The sequence below is a fragment of the Falco rusticolus genome, chromosome 5, assembly GCF_015220075.1.
Source record: "Falco rusticolus isolate bFalRus1 chromosome 5, bFalRus1.pri, whole genome shotgun sequence".
Lineage (NCBI taxonomy): Eukaryota > Metazoa > Chordata > Aves > Falconiformes > Falconidae > Falco > Falco rusticolus.
Genome location: NC_051191.1, coordinates 71,467,866 through 71,485,902, shown reverse-complemented (window position 1 = coordinate 71,485,902; position 18,037 = coordinate 71,467,866). Strand labels below are relative to the sequence as shown.

The 18,037-nt window shown below is 37.8% G+C and overlaps 1 protein-coding gene across 1 annotated transcript in view; it reads right to left on the bottom strand.

Annotated features, from left to right (window-relative positions):
* The window catches only part of PIK3C2G (phosphatidylinositol-4-phosphate 3-kinase catalytic subunit type 2 gamma), a 208,249-nt gene that overhangs the window by 141,317 nt on the left and 48,895 nt on the right, over window positions 1-18,037 (bottom strand). The window contains 4 exon segments of the mRNA XM_037390442.1: window positions 2,223-2,253; window positions 2,256-2,344; window positions 5,559-5,754; window positions 14,679-14,712. Coding sequence (XP_037246339.1) covers window positions 2,223-2,253; window positions 2,256-2,344; window positions 5,559-5,754; window positions 14,679-14,712 — 350 coding nt within the window.

Here is an 18,037-nt window from a genome sequence, read left to right as displayed (position 1 = left end):
CTTTATAAGCATCTCTTCCTACAAGAATCTGCCTTGCCAAACCAGGAACATTTTAGTGAAATGTGCAGTGAAAGAAAGGGAGAAAAGGGAGAAAAAGCTCTAGCTGTAATACTGTTAGCTGACTTTAAATACTCATCTGACAATTTGCACACTGACTCAAAATAGCATCCGTTCATAAAATCCAGTTCTGGATACAAGCTAAAACATACAAATAGTAATGGCATATCTGGCTACCTAGATTCCCAGCCCTGCTTCTGGACCTCAAGTCATTAGGTCTAAGCAAACTCATGTTTTGAGACTTAAACCAAATCCAGGTCAATTGGTTTGGTGTGGAAAATAGGCTAATGTCATTGATGTGTGCAGACAGATAGAAATTTTTGGGTTTGTATTTTGGAATTAATTTGAATTAGATTTTGAAAATTATTTTCAAAATTCAAGGAACAACAAAAAGTAAAAATGTACTCTTACAAATTAATACTATTAAGTTTCTTACAACTCTAGATCTTGTTTTGGATGTTAAAAGCCTCTTACAAACATCTATGACCTATGAAAGAATTTGGCCTTCATACATACATGCTTCTTTTTCCAAGAAACTTTTTGATGGAATTACAGCCATTTAATACTGATTTCGGAGAGGTTTATGGAAACTCTGAAGCTTTAGTCTGATTTCTTAAATTTTCATGGAATGGAGAAAGACAGAGTTTCTGTTGCAGTTATGGATACCGTATTTATTTCTAGTCTATCTTATATTTTGTTTTAGAAAAAAGGTTGTGTAAGATGCATTCCAGAAGGGCATCAGCACTTCTTAAAGGCCAAAACTGCTTATAAACAATATAACCTCTTCTACACCTCAATTATATCTGTCTATATGTACCATAAGATAGTACTTGACCAAAACTTGGAAAAGGTGAAAAATCCTGGAGAGCAAATGGGAATGATCCAATTAATTTAACACAAGGATATAGTTACTTTCCAACCTTACAAAAGACTGAGGGTTACAGTCACACTCTGTGGACTCAACTGGGGCACCAAGCACATGTTAGGCTGTAAAGAACTAATTTAGTTGCTTAGCAGAATGCACCCTTTTGTTTCTTAATCATAGGGCAGACATACTAGGTTTCTATATCTGTTCAGGAATGTTGCACAAAATCTCCATTGAGATAATGCCTAACAGGTTTGACATAAGAAGGTCTTCTTCCATTGGCAAACAGAAATTAAGAATTATACTCTGTATCCAATTATAATTTTAAAAACATCTTTCAGATAACTTGTAGCTTTTGTTCAGCTATAACGTAATCAAGCTGCTTGCTGCTTTAGAATACAGTAAATGGTGATATAAAATATCGAAAATTTCAAAGACTGTAAATATAAACAACATGCTTAAGAAGCTGGAAGAATACAATATTACTGCCAAATAATTAAAAAAAATGCATGTTTCTCTGTCATCTATTGCAACATGCTTTTGTGTCATCTCATTGCTTTACCCGAATGCTGTTTAAGTGTGTGCTTTGCTTTTCAGTGGGGTTATTTTTCTCAAAGTAGGCAGGTGACAGGCAGTTTGGTAGCCCTTTACTCCTAAAATTACAGTCTCAAACTAAAGTCCTCATTTTAAAACTGCAGATCCTTCTTACAAAAGACAAAAGAAAAAAACAAACAAACAAACCCCCCCCAAAAAACCCGAACACCCAAAAACCCCCAAACAACCAACCCTCCCCCCCCAAAACTAACAAAAAACAAAACCAAACAAGAAAAAAAAATCCAACAAAACCCAAAGAAAACACAAAAGCCTTGTTCCTTCTAAAAAAAAAACCTTTAAAGAAACATTACAATAGGTTCTTGAGTTGGATTGCATACCTGCTAGAGGTGGATCCAAAGGGTAGAAGTCCTTAAAAGAGGACAGAAACATAGCCTTTGGTTGCATCTCCTTTCAGTTCCAGTATTCCGCCAGGATGCCTCCAGCAAATGAGAGCCATTCTCAGGCCAGCTTAGTTTAGCTTATTGTCAAACCACACTTAGCTTAGTCCTATTTCTCTTCCTTTGGCTATCCCACTCCTTTCTCACTCCCATCTCTCTAGTGTTTCTCTTAATTCTGTGGAGTTTTATTTGTTCATAAGATCCATAATAAAGATGTAGTTTTTGTTTTTTGTTTTTTTTTTTTTAATGAATAGTCAATGTGTAAAATCTGTCAGGTGAACATCTATCAAACACAGACCAAAACTTACTTCTCATTCCAGTCAGCCAGGTAAAAGAAGGATTTTTAACAGGTATATTTTTGCAGATCTTCACTTGACATATTATCTTCCCAGCATAAGTTAGTGAACAGGAAAAAGAGAAAACTTTGTAGCTACAAAGTGGGGGGGGGGAAGAAAAAAGACAAAAAGATTAATTGCAATGTATCATAATATACCATGTCCAACATAGTAAATTTAGCACTAACCATTTAGAAACTTGTGTAGGTCCATCCTACATGCAAAACCAATCAAAATAATGAATTTCATATTAATGGGGGTGTGTGTTTGTTTATTTTGGGTTGTTAGTTTTTTTTTAATGCCCAGAATTTAAGAAAAGTATTGAAAACACCTAAATTTTGTTACAAGTTTTTGTCATTAAGACTATTTTTCATTATTGCAGTCAAGGGAAGTTTGGATCTAAGTTTTGAAGTGTTACAACTTGTTCATCATACAGCTTCAGACAACAGTAAATCTATTTATACTTACTTTTCCCAATTTTTAACCAGCAGATTAGTACTCAAGGGAATGTATACATCCATACAGCAGGAGCATTAAAGCCCTCTGCGTTGGCATTCTTCATATACTTAACCAACTAGCTTCATAGTATAATCCAGGCCTGGGATTAATCTGTTGCTTTCATATTCTTCTTACTCAAATCTTAAAAAATTGTTGCCAAAATAGAGGAATACTGAAAAACCAACTAATGTTCTTAATTAGTCTTCTAACATTGAGATCTTCCTGCTATTCTCAGCTTTAGACCACATTCTGTACAAGAATGATCAACATGGGAAACAGTCAAATATGAACATTTCAAAAATGAAAATCTGAAGCATTTGTAGGCTGAAGGTGCCTGGCTTTGCCTTATTTACAAGAATGATCTCTTCCAGAACTTTGTAATAATTGTTATAACTATTGTAACAGATATGCTTTTTCTTCACTCTCTCTCTCTTTTTTAATTCAAAGAAAAGGATCTGAAATCTGTAGTACCTATAAGTATCAACGCAGAGGAAGGAAAAAAATACCTTATAAGACTAGGAAATGCTTCTGATCTTAAAAATGGCATCTTTCCTCTAGAGTCTAAACATTACAAACAGTTGGAGGGTAGCGCGGGAAATAATAGGTTTTAATGCAATCAAAAGTTTAAACGTTGCTGTTTAAACAGAAGTATTGATACACAATATACAGACATATTACTGATTTATAGACCATAAAGACCTAATCCTGGAAAGACTACTGCTTGCACAATGCTTCAGTCTGACTGAAGTTAGAAAGGTTGGTCAGAATGCATGCCCTTCAACCCATTTTAGGTCTTTGTAGAGCATTTTGCTTAGGTAGCCTCCCTGTGAGTTCAAAGGCATGACACTATAACCTTGTCCCAAAGATCACTTCATATGATCCAGATGTAGATAGGAATCTGATTTTTTTTGGACAGTAGAAAGAAATGCAGCCAAACATGAAGCTAGCAACATTATGTACTGGCAACAAATAAGGCATACCTGCTTGCGATTTAAATGAGATAAACCAACAAACTGATAAAAGAAACAAGAAAGAATGAAAAGACAGTAAACAAAGAAAGGTAATCAGTTTTGCAACATTATTCTGCAACTTGTAATGTTCGTAACTATCTTTTTAATAAGGACAGTAATACAGGAATAAGAAATTGAGAGCATAAAAACTGACAAAAAGCTTTTCCACAAAAGTGAATTTGTGATGGATTGAAGAGGACACGAACATGATTCTATGAAACATAAGACAAGTCACTCTTCCTTACCCCAAATGATTAAAAGAAAAGCCATTTATCACCTAGTGGTATGTATAGAAAAAAATAATGTGAGACAGACAGTTTGGGATGTCAAAATGCTGACATTTATAATACATGTTATATATATATATGCAGGAATATATACCAAAATACATGTTACAAACAGCAGCAAGATCATAAAACATGACCTTTGGGAAAGGGAAAATGAGAGCTGTGACATAGCCAGCAGGGATTCATGCAGTGTAGAAATAAGAACGAGGAGTATGCATGTGAATGAAGTTAGTAAAATTATTTGAGGAAAGTAAGTACCGGAATGGCAGTCCATATTAAGAAGTCCATGCTAGCTATGAATATTGGAAAGACTGGAAAGAGAGATTAATGAGGAAGAGAGACTCGCATTTGCACATGCTTGAACACAGCATTCAAGTCACCAGTGGCCTTTAGGCCATATGTAATTTCACATTTTTCTGGAACGCAGTGGGAACAGTATAACCATCTAAAAATCAGGATAGTGATTATAATTCCATATTTATTACCTTAACTAATTCAAATTCTCTCAGACTTTTATTAAACTGCTAATTACAGCTAATGCTGCATAGTACAGTCTCGCTCACAGTCTAATGTAAATGATCCCACTGTCTTTTAATCAGTTGTTTGGAATTCCAGGTAAAGAGGGAGCAAGGGGAAACTATTAATAAAATCTTTGAGAACATCATTTTGACTCATAAAAATAATGCTACAAGACTGTAGTCACCTGTCCTGCTTTGGTCACACTGGAGCTGTAAGAAGAGAACACCAGTTTTGCTCAGAGTAGGAAGAGCAGCTATTTGAAGACACAGCTTATTTGACCAAATAAACAATGCAGAAGGGAATCTTTCAATATGCTTTTTATTACAGTCGTCTCCCTCTTTTCTTTCCTGTGCTATGTTGATATACTAGGTGCATTTTGACCTGTAAAGTATACTTATTTTACTCACCATCTACACAGAGGATTGGTCAGTGCACGCACTTAGCCAAATAATTTGGTTTGAATACACCAAGCGCAAAAAAAAAAAAAAAAAAATGCTGATAAAGCCTCATTCAGATTGCGTCTAAGCAAAAGCACCCCTAGGTTTACTTTGCTAAGCTGGCCTTCAACCCTTCCAGTTACTTGGACTGCGGAGACCACAGAAAGTCCGCTTCCAAAGTCCTGTGGCATGCAGCACACACTCTTTCCTCCATCCTGCGGTGGAAGTCAGTTACAGAAGCATTTGATAACATACCTGTCAAGGCCAGTGCTTTGATGTTGCTTCTATTACCATCCTTCTGCACTGGTCAAGGGCAACCATCCGGGCCACCTCCTTGATTCTGAATCTGTTTAAGGGGCCTGCAAGTTTCCTGGTCATTCCATCTTAAGTAAATGCACTTTATGCTACAAAAGCAGTGGAGACACACCCACTTACTCAGTCTCTAACATTAAGACAGAAGTATCACCAAAACAACAGAGGTAACCTAGTATATGTGAAAAATACGTGATCTAAGAGATAACACCTCTTCTTGTGAACACCTGCTGGATCTCCTCCTACCTGTTCACCCAGGCTTCTGGGATGTTATGGGCAGCATAAACTGTGAAGCTGAACTGGGAATCCAGGCTGATGTCTGCACACGAAGGGCTCTTAGGCACGCTGGCAAGCTGGAAATTTGCATCAAAGCTACTGCTATAAACATGGATGAGACAAGAGATGGCCATAGAGAGCTCAGTCACACCATCCTCTATTAACACTGAGAGAAGAGAAAGAGAGAGAAATAAATAAAGGTTAGCAATAGGTCATTTATGAAGAATCTTATTTATCTTAAACCATAGGTTCTGGCTTTGAAATGCTTCTTAATAAAATTTAATTAAAATGACATAACTTACCAACTGAAGCCAATTAGCCATCTGTGCTTCTGAAACCAGACTTAGCTCATTTCTGGTGTATCATTAAGAGTCTTTCATTACAGTGCTTTCAAATAAGGCATTTTCAAACTAAGCATTATAAACTACAGCAAGTTAGTGTGCGCCTCAGATATGACAATAAAGTTTGTTAATTTTTGTGCTGGAAGAATTGCTATTATGCTGGCATTTTGTAATTTCAGCAGCTAAAGTAGCTACTTAGTTCAAGGGAACTGGCAATGCAGCTGTAGAATGGAGAAAAGGCACTGCTCAAATTTTAAGACTGTAAAGCTGTTGCAATTGTATGTAAGGAATTCATGCAATATATATAATAGCAGGCACAATCAGACATAGTCAGCATTCAGACGGTCATGGCCTGATGATTACTTTTTTGCCTCTGTTTTCACCAGCAAGTGCTCTGGCCACACTGCCCAAGTCACAGAAGGCAAAGGCAGGGACTGGCAGAATGCAGAACCACCCGCTGTAGGAAAACATCAGGTTCAAGATCATCTGAGGAACCTGAAGGTGCACAAGTCCATGGGACCTGATGGAATGCACTCGTGGGTCCTGAGGGAGCTGGTGGATGAAGTGGCTACATCACTGTCCATCATATCTGAGAAGTTGTGTCAGTCTGGATAAGAGTCCACTGACTGGAAAAGGGGAAACATAACCCCCATTTTTTAAAAAAAAAAGAAAGGAAAAAAAGGAAGACCTGGGGAACCACAGACTAGTCATTCTCCCCTCTGTGCCTGTCAAGATCATGGAGCAGATCCTCCTGGAACCTATGCTAAGGCACACGGGAAATAAGGAGATGACTGGTGACAAGCCAACATGGCTTCACTAAGGGCAAATTGTGCCTGACAAGTCTGCTGGCCTTCTACAACAGGGTTGCCTTGTTTGTGGATAAGAGAAGATCACTGTAACATGTTGCCCAGAGAAGTTTTGGATGCCCCATCCCTGGAAGTGTTCAAGGCCAGGTTAGATGGGACTCTGAGCAACCTGGTCTAGTTGAAGCTGTCCCTGCCCGTGGTAGGAGAACTGGAACAAGATGGTCTTTAAGGTCCCTTCCAAACCAAGCCATTCTGTGATTCTATGATTGCACAACGATGGACACTGAAATACATATCTATACAGCTATATATGAAATGCAGGTTGTACCCTTATTTATATTACGCCTTAATTTATGTTATTTTCCTCTGGCTTCTGCTTTGCAATTTTTCTTCAATTACTTGCTTTTATGCATTTTCTCTGTGTTTTTGGAGCAGCTAGATATTGCCTGATTGCCAGTATAAATTAAAATCCCCAGTCCTGCCAGCCTTCATCGAGTGAAGAGAGCTGGTACAGGCACTCATTTCTGAGGGTAGGGACAGGTTGAGAGAGAGTGTCAGAGTATCATTCCAAGATCTATCTTCCAAGATGAGTTCCCCAGATTTTCTTTTTTTTCCCCTTTAACTCATAGGTTCCTACATGATCAAGGGCATACTCTCATTACCTGTTCCAGTTCCTGACATACTGCCTAAACTTGTCTGGCCACTGTATGCGGCAGCCATCTGTGAGCTGTCTAATAATGCCTATTGAAAAAAAAAAAAATTATCCCAGGAATAGGAAAGCTGAGACTTGCTTATATTAGCTTTTTACACATAGGATAGGGGCAGGAATCCTGCCCAACATCAGATACAGATACCACAATTCACTGGAATTGGCTATCTCAGTTTTCTGACAGAAGTATCTCAAAAAAAAAATCCTCAGTATTTTATTCTCCTTCTTTGATACCCTTTGCCTTTAAACGAACAAATAGTCAGAAGTGAGACACAAAATGCACTGCAAACAGTGCAAAGGAATTATTTCAGTCTTCTTTATATAATCAACAATTGTAACCTATGTATAGAGGTGTATATAATATCAAAATAGTTTGACATATAGTGGAGTTTGCTACTGAAAATACTGACAGCAAATTATTGCAGCCATGAAGGACCAGCTAGAATACTGCAGCTTGTTAGGTAATCACCTTCCACATATGAAAACTGAGACATTTTAGAGACTATCAGACTACTCTTTGTGTATACTTCTCTGTCTAGCACTTATTTTTAATTATCTTTTTACTTAATCTCTTTACTATTTTCTTAATTTACCATCCTTCACCATAATTGTTTTGAACAAATCTTTTGCTTTGCTTTAATTGTTTTTTGCACTAGAATACAATTTTATTCTTATACTCCGTTCTCTTGCATGTGCAATAATTTAGTACCTTCCAAATTAAATGTTTAATTTGCCCCGAATTCTTCTACATCCCAAGGAATTACCTATAGTCAAATACATAAAGCCTTCTTAAGAGGTTCATAAGAGGACATCGGTGGACTATTATTTGAACCAGTATTTTCTACTTTATCTGAAAAGTACCACACTGTTTACATTAAGGAAAATCAGCTACTTAGGAGACTCCCTGGCTCCAGTCAGTTCAAAGTAGCAGACAGGTAGACATAGTGTAATAGCAAAACTTTTATTTATACAAACTGGCCTATTGAAGTTAATGATTGCTAAGTGGAACCTTCTCAGCATTTTCTCCAAAAAAGGGTGAAATGTAGTTCAAAATCTGTGTAAACTTCCTGCTATGTGCTGAAATATATCCTTTGGCCACCAGCAGTTTTTATACAATCCATATTCTAGGCTGTAAGACAATGTTTCAGATTTTGTCTCCAGAACAAGAGGAAATGTATTAGATTTCAGATAAGCCACAGAAAAAAAGGAATACTACTTAGACCAAAAAAAACAACCAACAAACAAAAAACCAAACCAACCAACCAAACAACAAACAAACAAAACCAAAACCCCAAAAGAAGAGGCCAGGAGAAACATACACAATAAGGTAGATGTTTTCCATAATAAAAAATCTACATATGACAGGCAAGGAAGTGAATAAGATGCAAGATGCCTATCACTATATCCAAGACGTCTTGTCCACTGGCCATGTTTGCAGAAGAATGTCTGAGTCACAAAACTGAGTTCCAGATATTTAAAAACCAAACAGATAAAACAAACCTCACCAAAACTGAGAGGGGAAGCAGAAAACCCACAAAGTTTTGCCTTTATTATTTATAACATGCTTTGATCTGTCAATGGTGAGGTGACAAAAATTTCCTATCTGTCAAGGACCTGCCCACTCTAAAAGATCTATGTGGCTAGATGGGGCAAGTTTAAAAGTCTTGGTTGCAGGCAATGTTCCTGAGACGCCCTGCTGAAGGGAGCTGGGAAATGTTCTTTTTCCTCTCAAATTTCCACCTTTCACCCATGGGTTTGTAGGGTCTGTGCCTGACTGCAGAAATGGAGCCAATTTGGAAGCAGAGCCTGGAGGGGGGACTACAGGCTGTCTCTCTTGCTACAATGACACATGAGGGGTGAAGACAGCAATGGGGCAATCAGTTCAGCTGTCAGCAAAGGGAGACAAATTAAACTTCAGCATTATTTACTTAATTATTAAAAGATTCAGATTAAGATCTTGTCAGGTATAGAGTTCCTCAGGTATAAGCAAATGTCCAGGTATGACCTGGTCTGCAGTCACAGGATTTTTTCTACATTCATTTTCTTACTTTTGTCAGCTCTCAATTTAAAAACACCGTATGGTTTCTGTGTCAGTCAGCCTTCCCGCCCCCCCCCCCCCCCCCCCCACTTCACTTGTTAAGCCTGGTAGCTTAACTAAATTAGAGACAAACATCTCAGGTATTCTGTAAATGTCCATTACCCACAAGAGTTGGTCAGCATCTTTTCACTGCATTTTTATGAGCTGCTGAATAGGATTTGGTGTGCTGAAATTATATTTCTCATTCATGAAGCCAGGGGATTTTACAGTTTTTTATGTCTTTTATGATTAATAAATCTTAGTTGAGAAAGGACTATGGTGTTTCACTGATTTACATAGCACAGGCTATGGACTTCCTACAGCAGATTCACAGCTTCAGCTATGCCAGAGTTTGTTATCTAGAGGGGTGTCCCAGGCATAGCCAGCATCTAGAAGAAGATGAATACACCACATCACAAAGTGAATTGTGGCCAAGATTAATAATCTCACAACTCAAACCTCATAATTTATTTCCAGGGCGAAATTATTTGTCATCACCTTCTCACTGAAGGTGAGAAGAAAAAAGACTTGCAGAAATGAGATGAGACTAAGGGAAGGAAACTTTAACCACAGCTGCCAGATATGCTTATTGCTGACACACGTTCCGTGTACACGGTGTCTGAAGGAATAAATTTTACCCTTGGTGAGAAACAGAACAATTCACAACATCCCTGAAAGTGTTAATGAATATATCTGCAGGTGCCTTCAAGATCTAGTAAGGAACATACTAGTTTATTCCTTACAGAAAACCACTTACATCTTTTTAGTGCAGTATTTCAATTCACATATGATTTTAGCGCCAGATCTTTCAACAGAGTAGGTACTTTGCTGTTACTGCACTAGCAGATAACATCAATTCAATACATATTAATCATGCCCTTTCTGACTGTATGCATGTTTTCTCTAGGTGAAACATGAAAAATATCTTGTTGAACAGAACGTGGAATGAAGGCTTAAGACCCTTTTGACACCTTAAAGATATTGGGAGAACAGGAGCTTGATATTGTTCATTACAACTTATTTTCAGAAAGAAGAAAAAAAGCAAGATCCTAAATACAGTTTAGGTTGGTCACACACCCACACAGAACAAAATACTTAAGATTTAGGTAAGGTACTAAGCAGTGTTAATTAGACCATTATTATATTAAAAGAAAAGCAAAACATAAAAAGGCTGTAATGCAAATACTGATCAGATGCAGTTTCCAAGCACCAGTATTTACTGTATTGTTTCCTTCTACTAGTTGCAGAATCCTACGAATTATCCGTTGAAAGAAACTTAAAAATCTCCTGCTGTCCTGGTTTCAGAAATATCTCTGTACTATTTGCATAATAAGACCTTGGTAACTTCTGTTTAATTGTTTTGGAGAAGTGTGGGGTTGCAGTTATTTAAAAATTGGTCTGGCGTGAAAACTCCCTGGCTTTCAGAACAACATATGGGGATGTAACACGACAGCAACTTAGAGGTAAAGAGCCATGCCCAGATCTGAAAACAATGCAGGAGAGACACAGAGATGAAATGCAACCAATAAAAAGCTCTCGGCATTTTTCCATATTCTAAAGCAAAAAGTGATTTTTCCAAACCAAAACAAAAACACCTTTGTGCTAGGAGAAGAAAGTGGAGTTTTCAAATTTTATATAGGAAACTTCAAAAAAAACCTTCCTTTTTTTTCCCCCTTCCTTTCTGGTGTTCTGTTTTGTTTGGTTTGGTTTTGATTGTTTTTTTTTTGTTTGGTTGGTTGTTTTTTTTAACTTTCTAGGTGAGTGTTTTTATAATCAGCTCTGGAAGCAACTATCAAATCCCAAGCAGAATTAGTGAACCTTTACTACTTTAATTTCTTAAATGTAATTAAGACTTCATTAAATATATCTTTGTCAATGTATCTGATTTCTGCATTCACTTGAAAAGATAGCAACTCCAGCAATTCAGTCGGAAAACACTGTTGATTCAATATCATAAGTTCATGGTGCATACTAGACTTTCTGGAATGGATCCCAGAGAACTACTGATCCAATTCCAAAAGCTGCTTATTATGTCTGATCCATTGAAATCCCAGCCTGAAGTTGTGAAGCTATAGACACTGTATAAACATTCATTCATCAGTTTTTGAGAAACAAACACAGACTCAGTTTTGCACCAGCTTGCAGCCTGTCTTCTCATACTCTGGTTTGCAGCAAACTCCAATGTTAAATTTCTATTAATATGAATAATCTTATTCCTTATTTTCTTGGAACATTTGGTGCTGCAGAAAGGTGTTAATGTCTAGAAATCCCTATTGTTCCTCACATTTAAGAAGAAATAAAAAAAATACTTTGAGTACTAAAATATTAATATAATCTTCTAAGGGCTTCATCTAGAGGAAAAAGAACATGATCCAGACTTAGGCATAGCACGGATAAGTACTGTTCTGTTTGCAGCTGTGAAGTAATTTGGTCTGCAGAGGTAACACTGTTAACAGAGCAAGGTATTGGAACACTAAATCAAGGCTAGATATTTCCAATATAGTGTTCGACTTGCTTAGTCCATGGTGAATGACTAATATTAAACCTCTGATAATCTTCTGTTAAAGAGATTAGATTAAAGCATTTTCTAAACAAATTATTAAGTAAGGATTTAATTTTACTAGTATCCTTTATCTTTTTCTCTTTTGTGGTAGAGAGAAGCTATAAAGAAGGAAAAATTATTTTATGATACTCAGGGTAATAACTATTCACTTGAGGGAGGAAGAGGAGAGGAAAAATAAATTACTAGTTGGAGTAACTGCTGCTCTTGATGTTCAGATTTGATCCTTTCTTCTTCAAGGTAAACAGGAATACACATAAAAGAAGATACAAATGGGAAATGCAGTCTCTCCCCTTCTCGGCTGTCTTAATTTGCAATTGTGCTGCTAGAAAAAGGAAAGCACATGGTTTTTAGCTTCCCAGAGATACGGAAAAATTTACCAGCACTGAGCTAAGGTGGTGATTTTACTTTACTTTTGGGCCATAGGGTTGGAATCTTTCGAATGTCTGTAATTCTAGCCAGCTAAGCATAATGAAGTAAAGAGGGCGGGAAGCAAATGAGGTGCAAAAGGAAACACAAAGATGATTTCAGCAGGAATGCACAACTCACACCCTAGTTGGTTTTTACTTCTAGCCTCAGCAGGCAGAAATATCATCTGGATTCCTCTCAGGCTCAGTGCCAACAGATGGGAGGCACAATGGCATTATCATGGAAGTGAGCACAGAGAAGACAGGGACTGAGGAAAGCTTGTGATTCTCAAAATAAAAGATGTGTAGAACAGCTTTGCCCACTTCATGAGGATCAGGCCTAGGTTCCAGCAGATCAGTTTTGGTCATTGTTCTCACACTTTGTTTTATCAGACATGCCCTTAACACCAGCTTTGATACGACAGGTAGAGTTTTCTGTTAACACTCATTAGCCTAACTTTATTTTGCTGGCTTTTATAAGTTTATTTAATAGGTGCAGATGTAAGGCACGTAGTACATTAAAACATACATTAAATGTGTACTGCTGCATGTAAGAGGTCAATTTGAATTTTTGTTATCTTGGACAGCTTTGAATGTTGGCTTCTCCACAGAATGACTAATGGCCTGGCAAGTTCTGACTTGCAACCTGTAAGTTGCAGATTCTAATATTACACTACCAAAAGGATTCTGCAATTGTTATGAAATTAGGGTGCACTGAGAACAAACAGAGAAACATCCCTCTTCACAGTTGAAGTTTTCCTGGCATAGATAAATAAGTACAGAGAAGTACAGAGTAAAAGCATCTGATTTCTTTATTGTTATTCAATAAATCAGATTTTCCTTGAGGAAGTGCTGATTCAATGAAGCCCAGATTAGAAAATATCTTTAAGTAGAGGAATATTTTAGATCCTTTGCAGCCAGGTTTTCTGAACAGTATGCAGAAGAAGATGTTTCTAAGGTAGATATTGATTAGTAACTATTCATTATTTTCATCATCAACAGTTACTGGCTGCCAAGAGTGTTAACAAAAAAATCATGGGATAAACAACTATATCCAAGGGAGGAGAATCCTACAAACTGCATTTACCTTCTCCTCCCTCATGCACCTGGTTGTTCTCCCTCCACTTTCCGACCCTCCAGCTGCTTAGCTTTTGCTGGCAGCTTACAAATATAACTGCTGTTTCTTTATTTGCTGCTCATGAATTTGGATAATGGTGAAACAACAAGCCTGGCATTTGGAATCCTGCATTTGAGCCATCTCTGTGTTTGAAAGGCAGCTGCAATTCTTGTGGTTTGTTCACCTTTTTGCCTCTCTGAGCACACTGCAATCGCAAAAAACAGACAAGAGAAAAAAAGAAAGTGGTGTGTGTGTGTGTCAATCTCGGAGACCACTTTTTTCCTCTAACAAAATGGAAAGAGACCATTGTTCCACAGCACACCTCAACGTTCAGATGGAGGAACTTTTGAAAGCATCCATGTAACACCCCCAGCTGCCTGTTGCAGGCCAGCCACAGCAGGGCTGAGCAGGACCCATGCCCCAGTGTGGCTGTCCCTCCAGGAACCCAACACAGGCACCCACGACAGACCAGACTCCTGCACATCCATCAATCTGTGGGGTGCTCTGCAGTAACGCTAGCAGCACTGGGCATTAGCCAATGAATCTTAGTTAATTTTATCCGAGGAATGAAATAAAGCAATGTCTATGAATTTGTTTGTTACTGTTAATTAAACTACTCTTCTTATGACAGTGTATCATTTAAGACAACACATTATTTATATAACAAAACACAAAAAATAACTAAAGCTTAAGGAGGAAGGAGTGAGTTATTGGAGCTGAGTAGAAAAGCCATACACAAAAAAATATTTTTTTAGGTTTTCATGAAATTCCTTATTTTCCAGAAAAAGTTGGGATTTAGGACAACCGTTATGACCACCAGTAACTGTACTCAGTTCTTTCACTGTACTGTTCATTCTCCGTATTTGAATTTCAAGATTAGTTTTGGGAAATGCTGTTTTATTTACATTTTTAGATCACTTATAAAGTAATTATAACAAGTTAAAATTTAATACGACTAAATATGTAAACATCTGCAATATACCAGCTATAACAGTTCAGTAATATAAACAAATAGCAACATATGTTTTCTGGTGATACACCTTGAATTAACATATTTAAAAATAACACTTTACCTTTGTCTGGTGTTCCCACACTTTGAAGTGAATTCTATAAAGACAAAACCCAAGGGAAAAATTAATGAGTTACTTCAGAGAAGAACAGATAGTAGTTATAATGGTTTGAGGGCAAGCACTCATGGAAAAAAAGGTGAGAAAGGGGAAAGATATAACCTAATGTTATGATGAAAGAAGACATGAATAAGGTTCAAGAATACCAAGACCTGCTTTCTCCAGCTCTTCCACCTACCCGCTTTCTCTAACATCTTACACAGTCACTCAGGACCTGATTTCTGACAGTATTTAGGCATGTCAAGATACCAAAAAGCACTTATTAACATTTACATTTTCAGCCTCTGCACTGGTAGAACAGATATAAGAGTACCCTCTCCATCTCTTTACATGCCTTATATATTCAGACATGAATCCACAACCATGCTGAGCAGGTGGAGCCTCAACATCCTTTCAAAGCTGAGGAGAGCCAAGTCTCCACTCCAGTGGTCTGCATTTCACCTATGTCTCTGTGCCAAATCAGCAAAAATAGCTATGCTCCTCAAAGGCCTTTGAGCAGGTAGTTAGAGACAGCCAACAGGAAATACCAGGTGCAGGGATTTAGGGGGTGTTTATGCCCTTGGTGCCTAAACACAGCTCTTGATGCCTAACATTAATTCTGTATCTGGATTCCCACCTCTCATATGCCACTGCTGCCAGCAGGAACTGCTGTGTACTTATGACCGCTGAAAGTTCAGGATAGTTATTTAGACTGAGCTGACCAGCCTAATTACGCTTTCTTTTTTTTTTTTTTTTCCCCAAAGCTGCTCTATTAAATCCCCAAGTACAATAACTGCCATTAATCAGGCCTTGCTCCAGGCTTCTCAGACACTGGGCAAAATTAAATATTGCTCTGCTGCCTGTGCCTCCCCGTTTGCACAGGAAAAACTGTCACGGCAGGTAGCTCGGTGCCTCTCCCGGCAGGACAGGTGGCATCTGCAATGGGCCTGTGAGTGGGACCTGGCCTCTGCCCAAAGGCAAGCACAGGCAGACCAGCTTCCCCTCTCTGGTGCTGGTCTGCCACCTATTCACCTGGCTCTGACATGAGACTCACACGCAACAAAGTAGCATAAAAATTAATTACTGAACTACAGATCTTGACTAGCAAGTTCATTCTGTTTCAGTATTGCCTGTGGCTTGCACTGTTTGAACCAACGTCCCGGAAAGGTTGACTATCATTAATTCCTTTGCAGCAAGTTGAGACTGTTCTGTGTTAGTACATGTGCATTCAGCAAGATGCTTCTTAAAAATTACAATGCATGCAGAGGTGACATAAGAAGTACAACGCTGGATGTACATTCTCCCTCTGGTACCCAGCTTGGAGCTGCCAGCATTTGTCTGGTAAATATGAAGAGAAGTCAAATGCTTACTTGAGGGAAGAAAAGCAACATCCAGGCTGAGAAATATGTTTTCACAATCTTTATAATGAAGTAAGACAAATGGGAACAGAGACCTTTGTTCAATTCTCTCAAATTTTGGAAAGTAAACAACCTTTTGGAACAACACTTACAATTTTGACATAGTGCAGCCCATTTAATATATAGTGGATTAGTGCCTGTTCTGGCAGGATTTGATCTCCTAGGACTTTTCATGCACTGCTGTAAGAAAGGAAGGAAAAAGGGAAGCAAAAATAGATGAAAAACATCAATTGTGCAGCAGACCCAGAGTTTCCCCTGAATGGATTTTAAAATCCCAGGGTTAGGTGAGTTAGAGACTGAATGAATCATATTTGTAAAGAGATGCAATCAGTAAAAAGAAACTATCACTGGTGCCAGTTGCTTTCATAATCTCTTAACCATGGTACAGGAATGTACAGTACTGGCAGTTTCTTTGTTTCTTCAGTTTTCTTTTTTTCATAAAACCAAAATTAGTTGGAAGCACACTGAGATATTATTTAAGTATGCAAGCACACATGTACAGATATGTATACACAAACATATACTGGCACCCTATGTAATTTACATTGGATTTTCATTTACATTGGAAAGCAATAGTTTTCCTGAGGCACTATGTGCCCAGGAAGCTTGCCAAATGGATACATTAAAATTTATTCCACACAAAACCACACCATACATTACACTAAAGCGTTAGGAAATCATGGTGGAAAAGCAATTAGAACTTCTTCCTGGCATTTCTCCCTTACCCGATGTGTAATGCTGCAGTAATTGAGATGTAACAGGTAGCCTCAAAAATTTCACTTTCCTTGTGGTGCAAGTTACCTGCTTTCTGAAAAAAACCTCTCCTACTGACAAAACGTCTTGGGGGTACTATGCTGATGAACAAAACAGAAACAATTCAAGAAAACTGGTGATACATGCTAATATTGCAGGATTTAATAATTTTGTCAGTACTCTGACTTCACATAAAATGCCCCTGCATTTCAGTATGAATTTAACTCAAAAAGGTTTGGATGAGTCGGTACTTCATCAAATATCCAACTGCTGAGTACTAATTTTGACCACATATATTGATACAGACAGGAGAACTGGTCCATTGTCTTTGTATAAATATTGATGAATATAGAAAAAATCTGTTTTGTTTCATTTATATACTATTCTATACAAAGTAGTTGCATATAATGGGTAATTTCTATTTTCATAAAATGGAACAGTGTTCAAGTTACAGAACATACAAAAATATATTTTACTGCTTTTATGACATTTATAGTTCAGTTGCTGCTGAGAAAGATGAAGCTCTGTATAAAATCAAAACTGAACTTTTTCTAGATTGCTGAAGTCTAATCGACTGTCCTAGCACTTATTTCTCAGAGGAGTAAAAAGCAAGCAGCAGCAACAGCGCTTGCTGGTGCAGGAACAATTTGACTTTGGGTTTTTTTCTCCCCTTCCATTTGTTTGAAGTCAGTTGTTAGTCAGGTCTGCTTCACCAGGGAGGGAGTCAGGGGGAGAGGATTGTCAGTCAAGGTCATAGACAGACTTTGGAGGAAGGCTTCAAGGGACACACAACCAGTTCAGCTAAGCAAGCCTGAAAGGAAATGTTAAGGGAACAAAACCTCAGTAACTTAAAAACCTAAAAAAATAAGTAACAATCTAGTCAGTAGTCTCCAAGAGAAAGAAGGAGCAGCTTCTTATGTGAATATTGGGACAGAAGAATATTTTAAGACTAGTGATAAAATATTAAATCAGGACAGAATCTTTTTAACATTCAGAAGAGGGTATTCAGAAACAGTATCGTTTTGCTCATTACAGATGAGCAAACGCCGTTGTTATCATCACCACCACTTATCATTTTTAGCCTCTGGAGATTACAGCCAGGACCGGTACTCTGCTGTGCTGGAAACTGTACATATAGATAAGGAGAGGCGTTCC